General features: G+C 29.4%; 1 protein-coding gene across 2 annotated transcripts in view; it reads left to right on the plus strand.

Moving 5' to 3' along the window:
• The first annotated feature begins 17207 nt into the window (after positions 1–17207).
• Positions 17208–24655, plus strand: part of LOC107457206 (uncharacterized) — a 35861-nt gene continuing 28413 nt past the window's right edge. For both annotated transcript variants that reach the window (XM_016075306.5, XM_043052590.3), the window contains exon 1: positions 17208–17434. In XM_016075306.5, the coding sequence (XP_015930792.1) occupies positions 17381–17434 (54 nt within the window). In that variant the 5' untranslated portion in view covers positions 17208–17380. The remainder of the gene's footprint in view (positions 17435–24655) is intronic.

Below are 24655 nucleotides of genomic sequence, written 5' to 3' on the forward strand. Positions count from 1 at the left end.
CTGTGTAAAAGATAATAAAATCTAAACACGTCTCACTTCCAAACATTTACTTTTCTGAATTGCACTTATTTAAAGTTATTTAGAACTAAACTATTAGAAAACTATTAATTGAATTCAACCCGTTCAAGCATAAATTCGAACACATTTTTCATTATTTTGTATTAACTTAAGTCAAAATAAATAAAAATATTACATTTAACATTTGAATATAACTTGTGGTTATGAAATACAGCATGAAACACCGGTGTCCTTTTCTGTGTAAAAGATAATAAAATCTAAACACGTCTCACTTCCAAACATTTACTTTTCTGAATTGCACTTATTTAAAGCTATTTAGAACTAAACTATTAGAAAACTATTAATTGAATTCAACCCGTTCAAGCATAAATTCGAACACATTTTTCATTATTTTGTATTAACTTAAGTCAAAATAAATAAAAATATTACATTTAACATTTGAATATAACTTGTGGTTATGAAATACAGCATGAAACACCGGTGTCCTTTTCTGTGTAAAAGATAATAAAATCTAAACACGTCTCACTTCCAAACATTTACTTTTCTGAATTGCACTTATTTAAAGTTATTTAGAACTAAACTATTAGAAAACTATTAATTGAATTCAACCCGTTCAAGCATAAATTCGAACACATTTTTCATTATTTTGTATTAACTTAAGTCAAAATAAATAAAAATATTACATTTAACATTTGAATATAACTTGTGGTTATGAAATACAGCATGAAACACCGGTGTCCTTTTCTGTGTAAAAGATAATAAAATCTAAACACGTCTCACTTCCAAACATTTACTTTTCTGAATTGCACTTATTTAAAGCTATTTAGAACTAAACTATTAGAAAACTATTAATTGAATTCAACCCGTTCAAGCATAAATTCGAACACATTTTTCATTATTTTGTATTAACTTAAGTCAAAATAAATAAAAATATTACATTTAACATTTGAATATAACTTGTGGTTATGAAATACAGCATGAAACACCGGTGTCCTTTTCTGTGTTAAAGGTAATAAAATCTAAACACGTCTCACTTACAAAGATTAACTTTCCTAAATTGCACTTATTTTAAGTTATTTAGACCTAAGAGAAACAGTTATTCATCATTGAAATTTCTTTAATTAAAAGAAAATCAATTATTGATACATTTTTAAACATCAATGAAAAAAAAAAGTTCAGTTTACTTTGTTTTTCTTTTTGGATTTTATATTTTCGCACAAATATAATTCCGATAATCTCACACATTTTTTCAGCAACTATTAGACTGAATTTTATAACCGTTGTTAAACAGCTGACCCAAGTTTTGGGTTTACGACTGCTAATGTTCAGCTCCGTAGCCTGGTAATTTTGAACCCAATCCAGAAGAAGGGATCACCTGGATCAAGTATTGGGGGAAATTTACCTTTGTGAAGGATTTTTTGATGGAGCTAAACCGCATTTGCGTTACATCGAGAGAAAAACCACGAAAACCTCCCACGGTTTGCCTGACGGTAAAGGAACTCTAACCCATGATCCGTCAACTACTGGATACTTTACGTTAGCACTGTGGCTCGTGCAAGCTGGATGCGGAATTCGTATCAACCAGCCATCCCTTGGATTTGAACCCGGTTTACCTCATTGGAAGGAGAACGCTCTATCCCTTGAGCCATCACAGCTCATTTTTTATAACAAAAAAAAATTCACAAAACAAGTTGCACCAGAAAAAGTATACATACAAAATGGACATCGGTGCTAAAGGGTTAAAGACTATTAGAAGAAGTACATTGTATTTAATATTGCGCAAATAAGTGACAAGGCATTCACGAAATTCCGGCAGCGCCATGAAGGGAATAATAAAGCACGCTTTAAAATATGCGATTTCTAATGTAAACAAATTTATTAGAGAACTTTCGATGCCGTAATTTCAAAGAGGAAAAAAAAATCCATGGTCATTTGCATACAAATTCGCCCTTGAATGACATCTGGTTGAAGGATTCACAAATATCAATCGATGATCTCTAACATAAATCTCCTTCATCCTTCTCAAGCTCTTTTCCGGCTGATGTATTTTAGGATTAACATTTCAGTAGCCTAAGATAACATAGGAAGAGCTGTCAGTAAAACGCAAACATATATCTAATTGAGAAACTTTATTTGACGCCAGATCAAGCACTAAAATAGAAATTGATGCCAAAGAACTCATACGCAGCTGATAGAACATTTCGGAAACGTCATAATATCTGGCCGTGACGTCATTTCAAACCGATGTTTTCGTTTCGCATGGTAAGCGAACCTTTAATAAGTAGTTCTTGTTTTTGTTAAATAATTTGTATATTCATGCTTCGGCTTTTTTGTCTCCAAAAAACCCGATTTTATCTTTTAAAAAATAGAATGTATCATATTCTTTTAAGAGCGATTTTTCAGGATGATGCAAGAACCTTAAATCAATTTAATTGCTTGCAAATTTCGTTTGCAAATTGAATATTTAAAATTGTTTGCTCGAACATTTTAAAAGATGGTGCGAGTCAAAAAAAAGGAGAGAAAAAAAATGTCGACTTAAATTAAATAAACAACCGGTCGCTTTTTCCAATCGCTTTTTTTAAAAATCGTTTGATGATTAAAGCACATCAATATGAGAAGAAATTCTGGAAAACGGAATTTTCATTAAAATGTCACCATTCAAAATATTGATCTTTCTGGAACCATCAATTGGTGGAGGAAAGATTCGTGTGGAAGGCGAGTTTTTTTAATAATTCACATATTTCAAATTTGTAATGTATACATCAAATGTATTTAGCCTCCCAAATTTTTTATAATTAAGTCCTTTAAAGTCAGTATGTTATCTAAATTTTGTTACAAATTAATATTATATTTATTGTTGAATTAACTTTTTATAGCTGTAGATTATTTCTAATATTGATTTTCTTAAAACTTTACATACACTAAATGTGTATTTTGCCTCCCAAATTTTCTTATAATAAAGTCTTTTAAAGTCAGCATGTTTAACTAAATTTTGTTACAAATTAATATTAATTTTCTTAAAACTTTACATACATTAAATGTGTATTTTGCCTCCCAAATTTTTTTATAATAAAGTCTTTTAAAGTCAGTATGTTTAACTAAATTTTGTTACAAATTAATATTAATTTTCTTAAAACTTTACATACATTAAATGTGCATTTTGCCTCCCAAATTTTTTTATAATAAAGTCTTTTAAAGTCAGTATGTTTAACTAAATTTTCTTACAAATTAATATTAATTTTCTTAAAACTTTACATGCATTAAATGTGTATTTTGCCTCCCAAATTTTTTTATAATAAAGTCCTTTAAAGTCAGTATGTTTAACTAAATTTTGTTACAAATTAATATTATTTTTATTGTTAATTAACTTTTTATAGCTGTAGATTATTTCTAATATTATTTTTTTTTAATTTTATAATTTAATCTTATCAAACAAAAATTTGCAAAAAGTGGCTATTAAATAAAAAGGACCTATCGATATTGGTGCCGACTCATTAAGTTTGAAGAAAAAAAAGCTACTAAGTTATTAGAGTCTAACGGCCACTGGCGACTAACTGAAAATTTAAATATTTTGGTCTACGTAGTGGTGTTATATTCATTTTTAACCATGATTAAACTGAGTAGAAATTTTCTCTTTTATTAGCTATTATTTCAATGTTAAAAATATCCTAGCTGCTTCACAACAAACATTAAATTAGATATTAAATTTTATAAAGTATTCGAGTGCTCATAGATTATTTCGAATTTCTTTGAATAATATTCATAACATAATAGCTCTCCCATCGCTTTTTATGTTTTGAACTGTTTTATATAAATATAAATAAATAAAGTAATTAAAATACAAAATCACCGTGTTTCAGGGGATATAGCGTTCACATCCAAATGAGGAGACCCAGGTTCGAATCCCAGCGGTCACTGGTTAATAGGAATTCTGTTCCCGGCTAGCACCGACTACAGTGCTGACATGAAAATATCCTCAGTGGTAGGCGGATCATGGGATAGAATCCCTTTGCCATCGGGCTAACAATGACAGGTTTACGTGATTTTCCTCACCATATAACAAAAATGAGGCTTAGTTCCATAAAAACGTCCTCCATGAAGGCCAGTTCGTCCCAATGCTTTATCCATGAGCTCCCTTTTCTTCTGGTTTGGTTCAAAATTTAAAAGGATACAGAATTTAACATTGAAAGTCGTAAACTCAGAATTGAGCCGATAAAAAAAAAAAAAAAAAAAAAAAAAAAACTTATTTTCAAATTGCATGAGGTCTTAGAAGGTTATAACGTCAGATTATACCGTACACAATCGTAAAAAACACCCATAAATTCAAATAACTTTTTCGGAGAATGTTTGGCGCAATATTTTTCTTTTAAGATGTCTACAAAAAAGTTTTGAAATTTGTTAAAATTGTTAAAGAATATACTTTGTTCAAATAGTCGGAACTTGATAACCCAGTAAGCTGTCTAGACAAGCTTTCGTAAAAATGTAAATAATTCATGAATTTTTTTATTTGATTTTATCCCTTGAAAAAATTGTTAGAATAAGTCTTCAGAAATAATTTTTAAATCTAAACTTTACGAATAAAGAAGGACATTCTGACAAATATGCCGCTGTTTTTATGGAGAATGAAGAGATTTACTTAACAAATCACGTATTAGTAACTAATTTCCTCTAAAAACAAACAAAATCTTAAAAAAAAAAATAATAATAATTTCTATAAACCCTATAAATTTTAACCTGTATATACGTTCTTTAAGTAGTGGTAGTCATAGTATCAAATCATTCTGAAACTGACAGGTTATTAAGTAAGTCTACCACCACTTTTAATGCTATATATAGCATTGCTCCTTATTTATCTGGACAACTGCGGTGACTGCTAAAGCCACAAGTTAAAAAAGATTGAAACAATGTATCACTATCTTATAGCATCGTTTTTTCTTGGCAATTAAAACTATGACACATGCATTTAAACTCTTAACACTGACCATGATGTTAATCCTGAGGGAATACTGGGGTAAAAAAGAGCTAAATAAATGCTAAAATTTGAAAAATAAGTCTATACAGGTGCATGAAATCATTTCTTTGGCTGTCAAAATTATTAGGACTAGGTTGAATAAATGACGTCACCAAAAAATGACAGCAGCTTAATTTATAATGTAAAATAATGACATAATTTTAACTTATAAACTAAAACAGGCCACTGAATTGAAAAATTACGCAAGAGTTAAGCTCTAGCCAACTAAGAAATATTTAAATTCATAATTATTGTTTGATTGTCCGGTCGTTTCCAATAATCAAAAATTATTGTCCATATAACATTCAGGGCCGTGCTTAGGGATCAGTGAGCTGGGCCAACGCCTCCTGCAATTGAAAGCCTCCACAAGGTTTTTTATAGGTAGTCCGATCAGACCACTGTGAAGGATATCCACTCTCCGAACGAGTCACTTAATACAAAATCTAGTAAAATAAGAAAGTGGTAGCAAATATATGACTAAAAATTTGTTTTATTTATGAATATTATTGGTTTGCCTTATTCACTTGTCAACCACTACAGATTCAATTCTCAAATTTATAAGATGAATTTCTCTCAATTACTTTTATAAAAGGTTTTGGGTTCATGCGCACAACTGGTTCACTTTTTAAATAGTCTGCGCGGACTACTTATAAAAGACCGTGTGGAGGCTTTTTGATGTAGGAGGTGATGGCTGGGCGGCCGCCCAGAGCCGTTAAAATTTCTGAACGATTAAGAGTTTTTACTTTTACATTGTATAAATCTTGGATATATTTTTACTATTCCGTGGATATATAATTCATACGAGTTATTATAATTCACGTTTCCAAACATGAATTTCATTTCTATTAATGTTCCTTTATATCAGGAGTGTAATTTTTAAAATAACAACATGGAACTTTTTTCCCACTTTCAATCTTTATGTCATAGAAATTAATTGTATTAAGAATTTCAACTATTGACGATATGTTAGCCTGTGTGCAATCCCTTATTACTGCTGTGGAAAATGTCAAGAAAAATAAAAAATAGGGTTGGAATGATTTAAAAATATTGATTGAAAAAAATCATTGATTTGAATCACATGATTTTTTTTAAAATCACATATTTATTTCAAAAATATTAATACAGTACTCCATTAACTAATATAATATACTTAAGGCTGGGATAATAAACCATTGATATCAAATCTCATTAATAATAAAAGTTTTATTCATAGAATCAAGAATTAAGTTAATTAAATACGAAACAAAATATCTCTTTTTTTAAGAGCGTAAATTTAGAAAAAAATGTATTAATTAAATCACGTACAATAATTTGAAATTTTATTATCAATAAATATATTTCAATTCGATTCATTTAATTTTATACGCATTTATTTTAATACAAGTAATTTTAAAACTTATTAAACATCAACTTGTAAATAAAGACTTGTTCTGTCAAGAATAGTTTATTTTTAAAAAAATTTTTTTAACTAAATTATACTTTTCATTCGGCAAGTTGGTTCTCTGCCTTTATTAATGTTTTTAGTTTGATAAAAAAAAAAATAACTGACTTTATTTATTCAGTAATTAGTTTTCAATTATTAAATAATAATATTAACCTTTTTCTTATTAGAGGTATTAAAAAATTTAATTGGAGTATTATTGTTAAATAATATCAAGTATTATTTATACATTTTGTCATATCGTAAAACGCGAAAACAAATTTTATAAAAAAAATGCGACTGAAATAAAACAAAAATCAAATACTTAATATATACTTTGTAAAGCAAAACATGATTTTTATTATCCATGATAAAATACCTTAATGTTTCGTCCAAGGTGGCTAAAATCCTAAGCACATCTCTGATCACAAACTCTGATACCAGAGTTAAAAATAATCATTTGAATGTCACGGTGAATAAAGCGTAATAAATACGTCTAATTAGAGTTACGCGTGCACATCTGAAACTAATATTTTCTTAATTTTTAACGGAAAGAGAAATAAACTCTTGTCAAATAATGCAACAAAATATTTGGCCCTCTCAATGTAGCTAATCTCAACTTCAGGTTATGAAGTAAAAAAACACTATATGACACCGGCACACATGCACCGCTTGTACTTCTCTTTGGTATTTGACCTCATTGTATAAAGTCATATTTCTAAAGTATGTGCCTATTATTGTAATTCTCGTATTTCCTTAGCAAAATAATGAAGTAACTCAGTTTAAAAATTTGACCATTTATCGTCAGAAGTTTTGCGGATTTTCAGGATTTTGTGTTTAAATTTAAAGCCGCTGTAAAATATATGCTTTTTTTATTTTTAGTTAAATAAGTTAATTTTAAAATAATTTTAACCACGACACCACTATTTGTAAATAACTTAATGCCTCCAGCTTTACTTTACGAGTAAAAGTGAAATATCGGAGTTCAGGAAATTATTAGCAAAATAAAAATCTTCCCGAAGAGAAAACCTGTAAAAATTTTCGGAAAAAAAGAAGAAAAAATGCTCCATTTATTGTAAATATGCATTCTATCTTATAAATACATTTCAATTTTGATAAGCATAAGCACTTCAGGCCCTAGTTCCTCAAAGAAAGAAAAAAACTATAGCGTGTTTATGTAGTGACAAAATAAAAATAGATATTTTCCTGCTACCGTAATTTATCAGTCATTTCACTACCAGTTGGAAAAATAAAAGTTGGCAGGTATATAACTGTGCCCCCCCCCTCAAAGAGTGTTTCACATAAATAATAAAAAAAATTAATATATGTTACTAGTGCCGTTTTATAAAAAGAAAACAATAAGTTCAAAATTTAACGGTCATAATCTGTTATGAAATGAGCTTATAAGTTAAAAAATTTTCTTCTATTTTTTTATTCCACTATCGCTTAAAACAGGAAGAAATAACTATAAGTAAAAGATGAAACGATGTAAATTAATTTAAAACAAATCTCAATTTATTTTCTCGCGTGCATGTAGTCATTCCAAACCGTCAATTATTTCAATCATAATCATTCGCACAGCCCAAGACTTCAATGCATCATTGACCAAGAAGAAAAAAGTTTCAAAATGAGCTCCTTTTTTTAAAAAATTTCTTTTTTTCCTCATAAAGTAAACAACACTTAAGACATTTTTGCTGATATGGAAAATATAAGAGTATAAAATAATTTGTTAATTCTTTAGAGTAGATTTTCTTTTTTGCACTAAATTATAAAAAATTTAGAAATCATGTGCAGAGACGGTTTAATTCGGAACTATTACTTGACAAATAGGCTATCAAAAAAAAAAAAACTTATATAAATATTGAAGGGGGGGCATTGTTTCGCTTGATGCAGGAATACCACAGATTACTAAAAATGTAACAAATGGTAAAAACTCAATTCATTTTTCTTTATTTAATTTATATAAATATTCAACCGCAACTACCATCATGACATTGTAAATTATTCAGATTTAAAACGAAAAAAAAAAGTCTTTGCAATCACTTTCAATAGTTATCTGAAAAACATATGTTACAAAATGTTTCTAATTTTTATCTCTTTGGAAAAATTTTTGCTTTTAATTAACCCGTTATGTCCCGAATTTATACATTGAAATGATACAAAAAGTGGTATAATATATTATCGAATTTAATTGGTTTTTCTACTGTTAGAGCATTCAAAAAGTCTTTGATAGATCAAAAAGTACTTGCTCCTTATAATTTTTGTTCTAATCAGAAATAACTAAATCATTATGGTATCTGAGAATCTTTTAATTCACCCAGATAAATGAAAATACTGAAAATAGTTTCCCATCACATTGAATGTCTTTGAAAAAAGGAACTGTCCTAAATAAATGACGCTGGGCGTTAACCGCTTAATCAACACTTTTTACAATTTTTGCAGCCTGTGGTATCCCTGAAATTGTAAATAAACTAATTTCAGTAAAATTTTCGATAATTTTGAAAATTTCCAATGAACATTTAAGAAGCATTTTATAAATAAATTTCACATAGAGAAGCAGTTAAGATCTATTTTTACCTATTTTAGGGCAGCAAATTGCGAGTAATAATTTTCATCAGGGAGGTCATTAACAAGTGCGACCTCAGACGGTGAGCAAACTAACTGAAACAACATACTTAAATTCTTTGCTGTTTTTTTTTTTTTTTTTTAACTTTATTTATGAAAAATTGGGCACCTGGGCCGCGCAGCGTCCCCTATCCCATACATCTAGAAATTTACATAAGTTTAAAGTGACATTAATTGAACAGTGACAGTTTAAAGTGAATTAACATTTTGAATTTAGCAGTCGATGTGGTTGCTAATACAAAACTACAAGCACTTTGCTTGGGTAAACAAACATTTGAATATCGAAATTAAATTTACAGATATAAGCATATAAATATAAACATAATTTGAAATATATATACATAGGTTGACATAGATAAATATAGTAGATATAACATTTGAATATCGAATCTAAATTGACACATATTGTCATATATTCAATTATGTCAATTTCAAATTATGTTTATATTTATAAACATAATTTGAAATTCTTTGCTGTAGCGGGTGCTATGCGTTTAAAAACAATTATAAACAACATTTCCAGTGGTTTGTAATATTTGTTGGATTAGTGTTGCCAGACTGGTTACAGTGCACCGGAAAGGGTTAATCAGATTTACTTAGTCAGGAGTTAAAAATAAAAGCTTAACCTTTTCTGCTATACTTAACTATTTTTCCTCACAAAGAGCAGCAAGTTGGCATCTCTGATGTAATCACATTAATAAAAACTTTAAATTTTCTGGAAACTATAATAGGTTTAAAACATTGATTATTTTGTTTAAAACTATACAGGGGAATTAAAATATTTTTTTATTAATAAAACAAATACAAGTATTGAAAAAAAAACTCGTGAAAACTGATGTTTTTCAGAAAATAAGAATGGTTAAATAAGTTTAATTTTGCTAGGGTCTGTAATAGATGTAAAATTTTAGATTTTTATTTATTTATTTACTTTTTTTTAAAAAAAGAACTTTTCTTAAACAACAAGGCATAAGTTTAACCCTTTGCGAAGTGAATAATTTTAATTAAAAAATTTAGTCAAGAAAAGCCAAGAGAATTGTAGTCATCTTACGTACATTCATAATGAAGTTATTTACTTTATATTTACATTTTTTACAGAATAAAAATTAATTGATGAATAAACACTTTATTTAAGAGATAAAAACTATTACAATTTTATTAGTTTATATTATTGTCAAAAATAAGTGGGGCAGTTTTTATCACATCATCCCTGAGAAGGATATATATAAAAAAATTCCCTTATGAATATCTGATGTCAGCTAGAAAATAAATAACGACAGAAAAGTTGCCAGCATTAGTCAGGAAATAACAATTCCGAATTTCAAGAATCATATATGATTAGTCAGCCTTCCTATCTTCAAAAATTCTAATTTGGAAAAACACAGTCCTTGGCAATCTCTTATTCACAATTTTGATCCTGAAAGACATGATTTTGAGTTCTTTCTCACAAAAACAAGATCTTAAATATTCAAAATAACATGATCCTGGCATCATACCTATTTACGCGTAGATTTTTAACAAAAAGAGATTTTTTACAAAAGGTTTGAACAAGCCACCGTTTTTCTTTATTTTTTTGTGAAAAAATTTATAAAAAAAACCCTAATTTTTGAACACACGCGAAATTATGAATAGATTTTTCAAGATTTCACAAATCTGTGACTTTTTCAGGCATTCCAACTACTACGCTTATTTTATGGAGAGGTTGAACTTTAAAAACCAAAGGTTTCCCAATTTTTGATAATTTTGCTTACATTTTAAAAACCTCATAAATAAAAAAGAAAAGTAACAAATCTCTGAATTTATATTTAAAATGCAGAATACATTTTTAAAAATTCAAGAAGAAAATAAGAAGTTATAGTAATCTGTTTTACTCCTCCCATTCTGGAGGCACCTAAATAAGCTGTGTGGGCTCTGAAAAACCTCTGAATATACACACTATAGAATGAATTTTTATAAATTTTAAAAAGTTATCCTAAATAATTTGTGGTTCTTGGGCTCTGAAAAGCCTCTGCATTTATATTCTATAGAAAATTTTTTTAAAAATTTTAAAAAGTTTACCGTAATTAGTTTTACTCCCCTTTATTTTTGCACCCTTAGCTGGGCCTCTAGTTACCCTAGACCGCTTAAGGACTTAGGGGTCTAGGGCTGTACCCCTAGTATCTTCCCTTTTATCCGGTTTAGCATGTAGTTTTTAAAAAGCAATATGAAACGAAGTTTAATAAAATCTAGCAGTTCTTAAAATCTAACAGTTTCATTTCTTCATTATTGATCTTATCTTTATGCAATTGAAGATAATGGAATATCTTTAATGCAGTTACTTAGTATCTTTCGTTCAACTCTTCTATTGTTTTCACTGACAAATCGGCATTTATCAATTATACGGAACTATCTGTTGCTGAAAAGTCGCTTCCGGCTTTTTATCGAAGTCGGTGCCATTTCTCAGAACTGAGGGAATTAGGAGCTATTAGCGGGGAACAAAACGATTGTTTCAAAAAGTATAATTGAAATGCTTTTCAGTAAGGGGCCGATCAAATATTGCGCTAGTACCTAACGGGAAGTTGGTTTTATTATTTTGTAGAGCGGTTTTGTGAAAATGATAAAATAAATAACTATGGAAAAAATTCAGATTTTGAATAAGAGTTGAGTTTTGAAAAATTTAGAAAAAAATTTCTTCGATGTAAAGGTCTAGAGCAGGGGTTTCCAACTGGCGGCCCGGGGGCCGTATCCGACCCGCGAAGCCTTTTTTTGTGGCCCCCGAACTAAAATATATTAGTTGTCATTTTTTTACGAACAATTTTCGTAAAAAATCTATATGGGTTTAAAATACTTTTCTTGTTAATAAAAACCTAATTTCTTCGTTTCCGTGAAATTTAACATACCAACGGTGCAAATAAATTTATTTTTCAGGTTTTGCTTCCAAGGAAATATTTATTCAAATACAAATATAATTGTGTATGTTGCTCTTTTTTAATTTCATTTTTTTTTTTGTATTTTGTGAATATAATTTAACTTGCGTGTATCAGAAATTTTCTCGAAGAAATTCTCATATTTAACTTTTTGAAACCACTCATTTTGGACGAAAATATTTTCACACACATTTGTAAATTTTAAATTTAAATATTTATTCTCCGGTGGTTGCAGCAGACAAACCTCAATTTTCTCATTGAATATTTTGTGTGCTACTATGCAAGTTTTAATACCTTAACAATTAGATATCTGTTGCACATTAATTGTTTAATACATAGGAGCGCATTAAGTTATTGTAGCCCGAATTTTTATTATTTATTTAATATTTTTTAAAATATTATTAATAACAAATAAATATTTTTAAAAATCCACTTCTTTTTTAAGTTGTAATTCAATACTTTTGCTTCGTACAACTTGGTAAAACTCTGACAGCAATATTTAATGTTCCTTCAAACATAAAAGAGTCCTACAAAAAATTTTGATAAAGGTGCGGCCCGCCATTTGATTTGTGTTTTTAATTGTGGCCCCCGGCCTCATGCAAGTTGGAAACCCCTGGTCTAGAGTTTTGAGCCCAGAAGGAATTCTAATTGAATAATTCTATTCAAGATTTTAATAAATGGATTCGAACGCAAACTTTGCAGCGATGTCAACCACTTCGATTTGGATCAAATATTTTAAAAAAGGAAGTGAACAAAGAACTAAAATTTGCAGATTTCAGGTTAATTTTGCCAATTTTTTAAAATGTTAAGCACAGCTTAAATGCATCAAAGTTTCGTATGACATAAGCCTTTGAATTACTTCGAAGTAGAGGTGAATAAGAACTCTATAAATCGAATTTACTAAATCAAGAATTATACATTTAAAGACTACCACATGAAAATATTTATCCGCCATCGAAGCGAGTTCGCATCTCCGACTTTAGCACCTGTAAATTTAAGTTTTCATTTAGTAGCAAGAGGCCAGTAGACTCTGTTAACTTTGTAGCCACTTTTTCTTCAAACCTAATAAGTTTGTGGCTGGTATCGATAGGTTCTTTTCATTTAATAGCCATTTTTCAAACCATTTTTTTTTTGTTGCTTTGATTATGTATTAAAGATGTTTTTTAAAAAATTATGTATTTTTAGAAAAAAAATAGTATTAGAAATCATCTGCAGCTATAAAAAATTAATTCAACAGTAAAATAATCTAAACATGCGACAAAATTTAGTTTTACAAATTAATTTTGAAGGACTTTATTTAATTATATTTGAAGAAGCAGAATATATTTAATGTTTATGTTAAATATCATGGATCTAAATTTGTTGTTGTCGCCATGTAAAAGACATTTTGTCAGTTTGGCTACTTTTTCTTATAATGTTTTGTTTCTGTAATTATTGCATATTCGTTCTTTCGATGAGGATACTCTATGGTGAGCGCTCAAGAACAAAACTGTGGATAATCAATTAAAAATATATTGTTCTTCTATGGGACATTCTATGGTGAACGTCCTGTAAAAAAATATTTGCTAATTTTACAGTCCACTCGTTAATCTTCGAAAACAGTATACATTACAACCTTAAAATAATATGAATTGTCAAGGAACTCTCTTTTCACCACAAATTGATGGATTCTGAAAAATCAAAATTTTGAATGGAGACATAGGGCATCTTAATGATAATTCCAGAATCTCTTTCTGAATTGATGTACTTTACTCAATAAACAATTTAAAAAAGTCCAAAATTTTCAAAAACATGCTAATGTAATATATGATCGGACCCCTAAGCAGTAAAGGATTTTTTTTTACAATTATTATTTTTAAAGATGACATTGAACTGATCTGTTTTGTTCTTTGATCAGATCGATTACACATCTTCTTCAATAACACTTTAAAGCATTTTAATGCCGCTCTTTGTTTATTCTAATAAAACTCTTCGTGATATCTTACACTGATTTATTGATTGATAAAACTGGACACTTCCGTGTTACGAGTTATTTTACGCACAAATAATTAGCCAATAGCTCATTAAAAAGCGTACTGAGAAGTATAAACAATCTTTTATCAGTAATATTTTTGATGCAGCAACTTCTCTATTTTTGCATTTGACTCTAGATCTTGATATTATTTGATCTTGATATTATTGATTTATGAATTAGTACAAAAACACTATATTATTTAGAAATAATTTTTTATATTATTATTAATGTATTATTGCGATCAAAACTAATTGTGGGGTGGGACTCATACCTATTACAGAATTTTCGTAGTTTAAGGAAATATTTTTCCTACTCGTTGGCTTGTAGAAAAAGTAATGTATCAATATTTTAATAAATTAGAATTCTGCCACCACTTAAAATAATATTCATAAATAATTTTGAAAATGTATGTAAAAATTCAAATATGCTCAGGAAGGTTGTGGTTAAAATTTTGTTGCTAACCATAACACTTTAATAGATCGTATAACTTGCTACTTTGTTTGAATTATTTTTTAGTTAGCCTTTTAAAGTATTGGTGAATTTAAAAACGCAATTAAATAAGCTAAATGTTTAACTCCCTATCACCCCTTAAAATCTTTTACGGAAAGCAAAGCAATTGGCATTACACCATTCCTGGCGACTTTTACCCAGAATGAGTTGTAGAAGTGGTAACGAAGTTATAACTAAATTGCAATTAAGAGCAAAAATATTTTTACAATTCTGTATAGCTTCTCTAAGCTAACCTGAAATGACTTGATATGAGTTAAACGAACTCATTACTCATTTTAATCTTTACTTTACTTACAAAAATTGGGCACCTGGGGCGTGCAGAAGGCCCATATCCCATACATCATGTAATATTACTTCTTCTTCTTCTTCTTCTTCATAAGCGCAACAGCCTTTCACAGGCCAAGGCTGACTCACAGATTTTCCTCCATCTGGCCCTGTCCGGTGCGACGGCCCGCCATCGGTTGACTCCCAATGGCTTGAGGTCCTTTTCAATGTCGTCTATCCATCTTGTAGGTGGTCGTCGGTGATGTAATCTTACAGAAATTTAAAATAAAAAACACTTTGAGTTTAGCAGTCTATGGGGTGGCTGTGAAGAACCAATAATCAATAGAGCCAAATGACTTTATTTATAAAATAAATTAATCTACAGTGGTGGTTAAAATCACTTTAAATTATATTTATAAAATGAAAAAAAAAAAAAAAAAACTTAAATTTTGTCACCACTTTAAATATAAAATCAAAATTTTCCCTGAAAATCCAAATGATTCTTAGACTGGATTAGTTAGCATAAAAACGTTCATTCTGGAATATCTTAGGTCATGACAGTAAATCCCAAGATTTCGCAACGTCCGATGTATTATCCAATTCAGTACTTAAACTAAGCCTTTGCGGTAAATCCTAGGAGTATTAAAAGCCTAAAACGAGGGATTTATTTATTTACATAAATTTTTTTTTTCAAATATATTATGAGTACTACTCAATTAAAGGAAAACGAAAATGAAAAGATAATTAAATCGTATCGAGCAAATTAGAGACCACAAAGACTACACTTCGCTTATACGGAGTAATGGCACTTAACCTTAAAACAATATTAGTGCAGAGAGAGTATATCGAACAGCGGCAATTAACCTTAAATTTAAAAAAAGTAAAATAAATAAATAAAAAAAACTCAGAGTAGGGCAGCGGTTAGCAAATGGTGCTCCATGGAACACTGGGGTCCTGTGGAAGGCTCACAGTGGTTCCGAGAGCTCAAATTTTTTTAAACCAATAATGATTTTTGAAATCTGTCTTATATCCAAACAATGAACCATCATTTATTTGGCATTTTGGTTATTTTTAGGAAATTATTTAGGTTAAATATCAATAATAAAAAAATTGCTAAGAAGAAAAATTTTAAAAGGAATTTTTTCGAAAAATATTTCTTCCGAAAACAATATATTGAATAAATTTTGAAATAGATATATGTCTTTATAAAGAACTGCATTATTATTTCTCATCCAACTTTTCAATTCAATATAAAATGATCAAATCCTAGAATATAAAATTATGTTTCTCTGATAACTATTCTCAATATTTGTAAAAAGTTCTTTTCCTTTTCATTCGAACAAACGCCAAAAACAAATTTAAAACTTGTCTAGATGATACTCCAGACATGCAAATTCTAGTTACTGATATAAATCTATAACTTTAAGTCTGTTACTGATAAAATATTGACTAAATAAATTTCATTCTTTACATTAAATATGATCAAAATACTTTACAGTTTTTTTTTTCTTCTCTTTTTCGGTTAGTATATTCAGAGCTACTAATTTTGTTTATTATCTTGAAGTTCCACAAAAGATGTTTGATCATTTAGGGTTCCGTAGCAGTGAAGAATTGAGAACAGCTGGTGTAGTACCAGGCAGCGGCACTTAACCTTGAAAAAAAAATCAGTGTAGAGTAAAGCGGGCAAATACATACCAGGTAGTGTCACATCGAAGAATTAATAAAATTCTTTTAAAAATAGTGTTACAAACTTAGTATAATGTTAGCACATCCGTTACTGTTTTGCTCTTCATCTTTGTCCTTTCTCATAACCGCACTTAGATCCATTTTTTTTTATAAACAGACGGAAAAAAGTTTTGTTCCATATGTTTATTAAGTTTGATCATGAAATTCGTTTGTTTATAATTAAACTAAAATCTGGAAAATGGGTAAAGTGCAATAACATTTTGAACTTTTATTACTCATAAGAAAATAAGTTTTTCTATAAGAGTAGGAAATAGAGCATGTAAAAATAGAGTGCTTAAAAAAAGTCCGAAAAAGTCAAACATGTTGACGTAATTGTGTAATTTTACCCATTATTTTTCAAAAATCTATCTAAACAATGAAACTACGGACATCACAAATCTGTCACAAAATAAAGAAGCAGTAAAATCTTTTGCTCTCTCATTCTACCTTCAAGCAAGGTGTTGAAAACTGTATTTATTACCATGACGTACCATTCTACGCTTAGATTTTTTTTTTTTTTTTTACTTATTATTTTAAAAATCTAGCAGCTGCTGAAAGAAAGCGCGCTTATCTCCATACTGCCTTTCTAACCTTTTTGACAAGCAGGTTTTATCCACAAATGAGATTGCGAGAATGAACTTTCCTTTTGTTTCACTCCTATTTGATAAGATTTCGCTGAATACGTTGCCAGATTCTTCCACCGGAACATTACGTCACGCGTCGGAACTGAAAACGATTTATTTACTTTACGGAAAAGTTAGAAGGTGTCGTCTGCTCAAAAAAGAAGGTTTATGATTTTCGCTTCAAATGGCTCTATGTTGGGAATTGGGAGGTGTATTTTGAATTTTTTCACTTAAACTTGCGATTTTTTGTTGGGAGATCGTTTGGATATGGTACTTTGGAAAAAAAGGCGGTTATTTTTTACCACTTCTAATATCATCCGAGTAAGTTTTATTATTTATTTATTCCCTTAATTTATCTATCGATTTATCATCTACTGACGCTGAAAACCACCCGATAGACATCATCATTATCATATATATATATATATATATATATATATATATATATATATATATATATATATATATATATATATATATATATATATATATATATATTACCTTCCACTTATTATTTTATACTATAAAGCTAAACGCATATTCAATATATTTTTTTTCTTCTTTGCGATATTTTTTTACTGTTATCTAATTTCAACATATTTTTATTTTATTTTACTTCATATCAGTAAGTTTGTTTGCTGCTTTTCATCTTTCACCTTAAACTCATTTACAATTACTATTTTTTTAATTTTTTAGGGGCAAAGATGTGTTATAAAAAATAAATGATTTTTATTTTAGAATAACTATTCTTTATTTTGAAAAGTCTCGCAGTCTTAATGGAATGCGATATATATAGATACATAGATGGATATAGATAGATAGTTATAATGTTATTTATTATTTATCACTCGAAATTTCTCTGCAAATTTTGGCAGACTGGTAAATCTGTGTTACACACTTTCATATATAGTTGCATGACAAAGCACTTGATTGCTTATTAGCGAATAAAAAAAAACAAGGTTTTTTGTTATAGAAAAATAACTTTTTAATTTTTGCTTTAATTTATACCATGAACTATTTTATTCGTCGTTTTAAATAATAGAAGTCCTTATACAGGGTTGGCACGGGCGATTAAAAATGCAAAACGTTGTGACAAATAAAATTCAAAATTTTATTAAGAAATAAAAATTAGCTACCCTTTCTAGCAAATTTTTTTTCTCCCCAATTTACTCTTGGAAGAGCAAATAAATGATGTTTTTGTTTTAAATATAAATTAATTTGAAATGTAAATTATATTGGTGGTTACGGAGTTTCTGCCACTTTACATTTTCAGTCGTCCATGACATCCCTGATCATATTATGAGTGAATATGCTTATTACAAATTTTAGTAATCATATCTGATTTACCTTCCGTTTAATGAACCCATTATGAGTCTGCACGCACGAACTAAGTACTTCACGGGACTAGTGTGGACCAGGGGTGAAAGCGAGACGGAAAAGAGGAAAGGCTGGTAGTAAAACCATTTCAGTTATAGCTAGTTTTGGGAAGGAGTTTACTTATTCTTTTTTTAAATTTTTCAACAATATCTACTTTATCTTGGAAAAGAAGCAGTTTCATATATATGCCCGAATTATAAAAGAAATCTTGATAGTTACAGATATTTCATTTTTTCGAAAAAAATGCTGGAATGAAATGTTTTACATACCAGGTTTTTCTCTTTTCCGTCTTGCTATATAAGGGCTTTCACCCCTGGTGTGGACATACAGTTGGCTGTGGGGTTATCTTATTGTGGTACTAAATTCACAATAATGTTAGAAGGAATTTATTTTTAAGGATACCAAGCTAGCGATTAGATATCTGGTTGGGCACAGTTCTTATACAGATATATTTTCTTTGCAAAGTAATGTATAGTGGTGATCACATATATATTAACACGTTGAACGCCACGCTAATTTTACATGCCTTGCCCTTCAGGCCACAACGGTAAATAACTACTAACTAAATTTGCAAACATTAGACAAATTTTGCTAGTTTTTAGAAGGTTTAGCATGACCTATGCGAAAAAAGTGGTGAATTATATAAGCCAACGAATTGTTTAGAAATAGTGGTGGTTAAAAACCTAGTAAATTGAATTTATTAAACAAAGAATCTCAATAATTAAGTAAATTTTGAATCAATTTTCTGCAATTCCATAAAAGAGTGTAAATTTTATAGTTCTATATCATGTTATACGCTGTCAGCCAGCTGTTTTTCGCGGCCTATGTGAAAGGTCAGCAAGCGGTGGCAGACGCAGCCTAAGTGTAATTTCAGTGTCAGCCACCTGTGGTTGACGCAGCCTAAATGTAATTTCAGTGTCAGCCACCGGTAGTTGACGCGGCCTAAATGTAATTTCAGTGTCAGCCACCGGTGGTTGACGCGGTCTAAATGTAATTTTAGTGTCAGCCACCGGTGGCTGACGCGGCGCTCAACGTGGTAACTGATCAAAACTTGTCTTATTTTTATTGAAGCTTTATCACCATTAAAAGTCATAGCTTTGATAAAATATTTAGAGCGATGCTAACTTGCTCCGCTTTGTAAAAAAAATATCTACTAGTGTCAATACAATTTAAGTTATTTTTAGTTTACTATTTTTCATTTTAAAGTAATTTTTCCACCACTACATATTAAAAATTCAAAATATCATAAATGCAACTTTGTTGTAATTTACTTCTAAATCAGATTCTTAGCCTCCTATTTCACTAGTGTTGATAATTCACAAGTTTAATTTATTTAATTGTTCCCTATTTGTAATCTTTTATTGGTATTGAAAAAAATTTAATTTTTAGCTTCAAATTAAAACACAGCAAATGATTGGCGCTGCGGTCGTTCCTTTAACTGTTTGTAACTCTGATTTCTTATTGTTGCTGAAATTTAGCCAATGGCGTAGCTATTGCAACTAATTGTTGCTTATTATTTTTATTTTTTTCTATATCATGATTGTATTACCTTTATTTTTATTTTTTGTTTTCAAAACTCATTATGAAAATTAATTCACGATTTCACAAATCGAGATGAAAAGGTAAAAGACTCCTTCTGGGCTTAAAAGCCTTGAGCAATAATATAACTCAGCAGTTACAATCTAATCCCTATTCTACAAGTTTTACTAATTAATTCGTTAACAATTTATCAAAACTTTTGCAGGAAGCGGTGCAGTTGGCATCCCTGTATTTATGTATTTACCGAGACGGAAGTTACATATTTGTACAATATTTTCAGTACTTGTGTAAGATTAATTATGGTGAACAAAAGTTAGTTTAATTGTTGCCATCATTTAACACGTTGTATGACACGCTAATTTAATACGGCTTGCCCGTCTGGCCAAACGGTAAATAACTACAAACTAAATTGCAAATATCAGACAGATTCTGCTAGTTTTTTAAAAGGTTTCGCATGACATATCTGATAAATGTGGCGAATAGTATAAGCCTACGAATTGATTAGAAATAGTGGTGGATAAAAATCCATTAAATTGAATTTATTAAACCAAGAATCACAATTAATAAACTATACCACTTGAAAATATTTATTAGTTGTTTGGAGCAAGTTGGCATCTCTGTGTATATAAATATAACTATTTTTGTGTGTTCTATATTGCATTTATTTCTTCAAATCATTTTAATAACGATAATAATATAAAAAATTAGAAATTTTCTCGAATTATATGTTTCTTATAATCTTGGCTTCGCCGGTCATCGGTGATCCCCGTGAGGCTACGAACAAACTCAGTGCCGGTTACCGGTGACCCCCATGGCATTCAACGTGTTAAAATCTTCCTTGCACCATTATCAGAATTTTTGGTAATTTTATCAACATTTACAAGCCTCCCCACCGAAGAGCCGATTCATCTTACATGGTAACTATTGTTACTATATTCAACTTCTATTGCAATTGAACAATGTGAGTTTTATGTAAACTTATATGTCATTTGCATGTAGTGGTGTGTAAAAGGGCTTTAAATCAAATTTACAAGACATATAAAATAAATTAACCCTTTTCGAAGAAGCAAATTTCGATTGAAAATTTTAGTCAGGTAGCACATAATCAAGTGCGACCTTAGACAGAGCTCATACCCACCAAGCATTCATACTCAAAAAATAAAAACTGGTAGAAATGTTAATCATTTTTAATTTTATTAATTTTGTAGCTATCTTTTCTTCAATTAAATATATTGTGATCCGAAAGTGGTGGCAGTTAAATTTTAATTCGACAGTGAAAGCTAATATTAAGTATTTTCAGCTTCTTAATAAAAAAATTAATACCAGTTATTCATTTTTTTCAGGTGCGTAAGAACCCTGTGAGACCATTCTTATTCGCGCGACAATTTTAACGCTAGGTTGCTTATAAAATAGAGGTTGATAAACGTTTATGCGTAATAAGTTTCATATTTCTTGTTGTTTGCAATATTTGCTGAATAAGTGATGCCATACTAGCTATAACACATCGGCTGATAAGTTCCCGGTCTAATGAAGTAAACACAACTTTTTCAGTAAAATTCAAATTTATTCATCAACATAGTCTCCTTTAAGAGATATACAATCACTCCATCGCCTCTCTAACATCTCTATACCTTTCTTAAAAGAACCATCTTTGGCCTCAAAATAGGCGTTTGTTTCGCAATCACTTCCTCATTCGTGCTGAATCTCTTACCCGCGAAGCATTTTTTTCAAGTCTGCAAACAAGTAGAAGTCACTAGGAGCCAAATCTGGTGAATAGGGTGGGTGCGGGTAAATAGGGGGTGTCTGACACAACGTCAAACAGCTCTCGGAATCATCAATTCGTTGTTGTTTTTGGTCAACTGTTAGCACACGCGGCACCCACTTCGAAAACAGCTTTCTCATAAACAAATGTTCGTGCAAAATAAAGCCTACACGCTCTTTTGGTATATTTAGAGTATCAGCTATGTCATGCAACTTCACTTTGCCGTTTTCCATAACAATTTTGTGGACTTTTATTATGTTTTCCGGATTAACCACATCTTTAGGGCGTCCAGAGCGTGGCGCATCTTCAACATTTGTACGACCACGTTTAAAATCAGCAAACCAGTCAATAATGATCGATTTTTCTGGTGAAGAACCCGGATAACATCGAGCCAAGCTTCAGTTTCTACCGTGTTTTTCCCCATTAAATAACAATGTTTAATAAGAACACGAAATTCTTTTTTATCCTTTGTTTCAATAATATAAATTGGTGTTCGATTAAAATCACTGTAACTTTAAAATCAATCGGCAGATCGTTATAAAATTTTGACACCTTTTACTTGAAGGTTAGGACTTGCTAAACAAAATACTAATTCTGCATTTCGGGCGCCATCTGTATGTCAGACCCGAAACTTATCTGCCGATGTGTTACACTGCACAGGAAAGGTTCAAAGTACAATAGCTACCACAAGAAATTTTTCGAGGAGAAAAAAAAAATAAAGGGTTTTATGTAGAAAGTGTCGATTTTTCTACCACTCTGAATGCCAAGAGTTTTACAATTTAGTTTTTATTAATCAATTTATTTAATGGTCTTTAGATTATATAAGTGAAAATTGTGTAATTCGCCTTGGAAATCCTTAGTTTTTTTTTCTTTCTAATAGTCGGAAGAACCATAGGTACTTCGATTTACTCTTCAAAAGTAATTTTATTTTCAAAAAACCTTTCACCCTATTATTTATAAAATACATAATATTTTTAATTATAAATAAAAACAATAAAAAGGTGTTTTCAACATTTTCATAAACCATAGAAAGCAATACCCCATATTAGTCCTTGCAAGAACTTAAAAGCGATATTCAATTCCTCCAATGCCTAAGAATAAAAACAAACTCAGTCGAACAGAAAATAGAACAAATAAATTTTCGTTTTCGAGAAATCGGATATTTTCCTCCATTCTATGTTTCCGTTCAACGTCTTTTATCGGAGCGGAAAACTGAAATGTATTCCATTATTTTTTCCAAACGACTTTTTAAATGGCTGATATCTATTCCGAAAAAGAGCAGGGAACATCATCATCCCCTCTTCCACTGACCACTACCTAGTAGGGTTTTTTTAAAAAATTTACTTTGTTTTCATATTATTATTTTTATTTCCCTGAGAAAAAGAACTATCAAGTTTTAATATTGATAAAAGCGAAATGGTTTTTCCATATTTTCAAATGACTCAAAATGATGTAAATGTTTAGAGGTTCCAAGCGTAATAAGAAATCGGATCTAATTCAGATAACAAAGATTTGGAAATAAACATTTTACATAAAATGCATAGCTGTCGAATCTTCTATTCTTTTGGAAGATTTTTATTTTTAAAATGATAACAAAATGTATAGGCTAATACTTTTGACTTCGTTTAACAAAGTTTATTTATCATGATTTTTTCCATCACTACAAATAAGTAATTTAAATAAATATATAAATATCCTAACTATATTCTTTAAATATGTTAAGTATTTGGTATCTCGATCCTGATTGGTTGTGGAAACGTGGTATTTGTTTACGTTGGCTACTTTCTTTCCATTCTATTTCGAGTAAGCCAAACTAGCCAAGTATCAATTCTCGTAAGTAACTCATTCTATTCTTTCGCAAAGATTTCAATTGGCAATCGTTAGAAGATAATTATTTTATATTTCTAATGGTTTGTAACATTTTAGTAACTCTATGTCGGAAAAGATTAAATTTAGAAATAAATGTTCTACGAGGTTGCCAACTACTAAACTTTTTACAAAACATCTGTTATAGTTGTTTGCAGTTAAAAACTTAAGTTTTTAGAATTTTTCATAATATTGCAAACATTTTAAGTCTTACCACGGGAGAGTTGGAACAAAGTGGCATTTTATATAAACTTTTGAATCATTTACATATTGTGATGTGTAAAATATCAAATAATCAATCAAATTTAATGAAATCAAATTAAATAAAACTTATGAAACAAAGCCAATATCTAATTTCACAAGTAATAATTCGAATAATTTGCACAAAATCAAATTACTTTATATAAAATTTACGAAACAAAAACATGTAGTTACCACTAGAAGAAATTTTCCCAAAAAGCATAAAAAGTTGGCAGCCCCAAGCAGATGCAAAAATAATAATAAAAAAAGTCACTTTAACATTTCCTTTTCACATGTAACTTTTAATTAACATAAAAACTTCTAATATTATTTTTTACTGGAACAATAAAAAATTGTATGAAGTTTTTTAAAAAAAATTTATATAAACTTAAAAAATGCAATAAATAAATAAAATAATATCCAATTTTAAAAAAAAAAGATGCCCTAAAGATATAAAAAAGGAAAAAATCAAAATCTGGGCTTTTGATAATTCATGACAGTAAGAGTAATTCATGATAATTTATGGTAGTCATGAGAGAGATAATTCATGATAGTCTATTATTCTCTTACAAAGCTAAAATGAAATAGTTTTACTATTAGCTTTTTTTCTATAAACGGAAAATTACAGACATAATTGATTGTTAGCCACCAAAAGTGTTCTATACATGACAAACACGTCTATGTCTAATATACCCTCTGTCTCTATTTATTAATATAGTATTAATCCAAACATTAATATCATATAAGATCCAAGTATT

The sequence above is a fragment of the Parasteatoda tepidariorum genome, chromosome 5, assembly GCF_982258835.1.
Source record: "Parasteatoda tepidariorum strain Cologne lab strain chromosome 5, Ptep-v5.0, whole genome shotgun sequence".
NCBI lineage: Eukaryota > Metazoa > Arthropoda > Arachnida > Araneae > Theridiidae > Parasteatoda > Parasteatoda tepidariorum.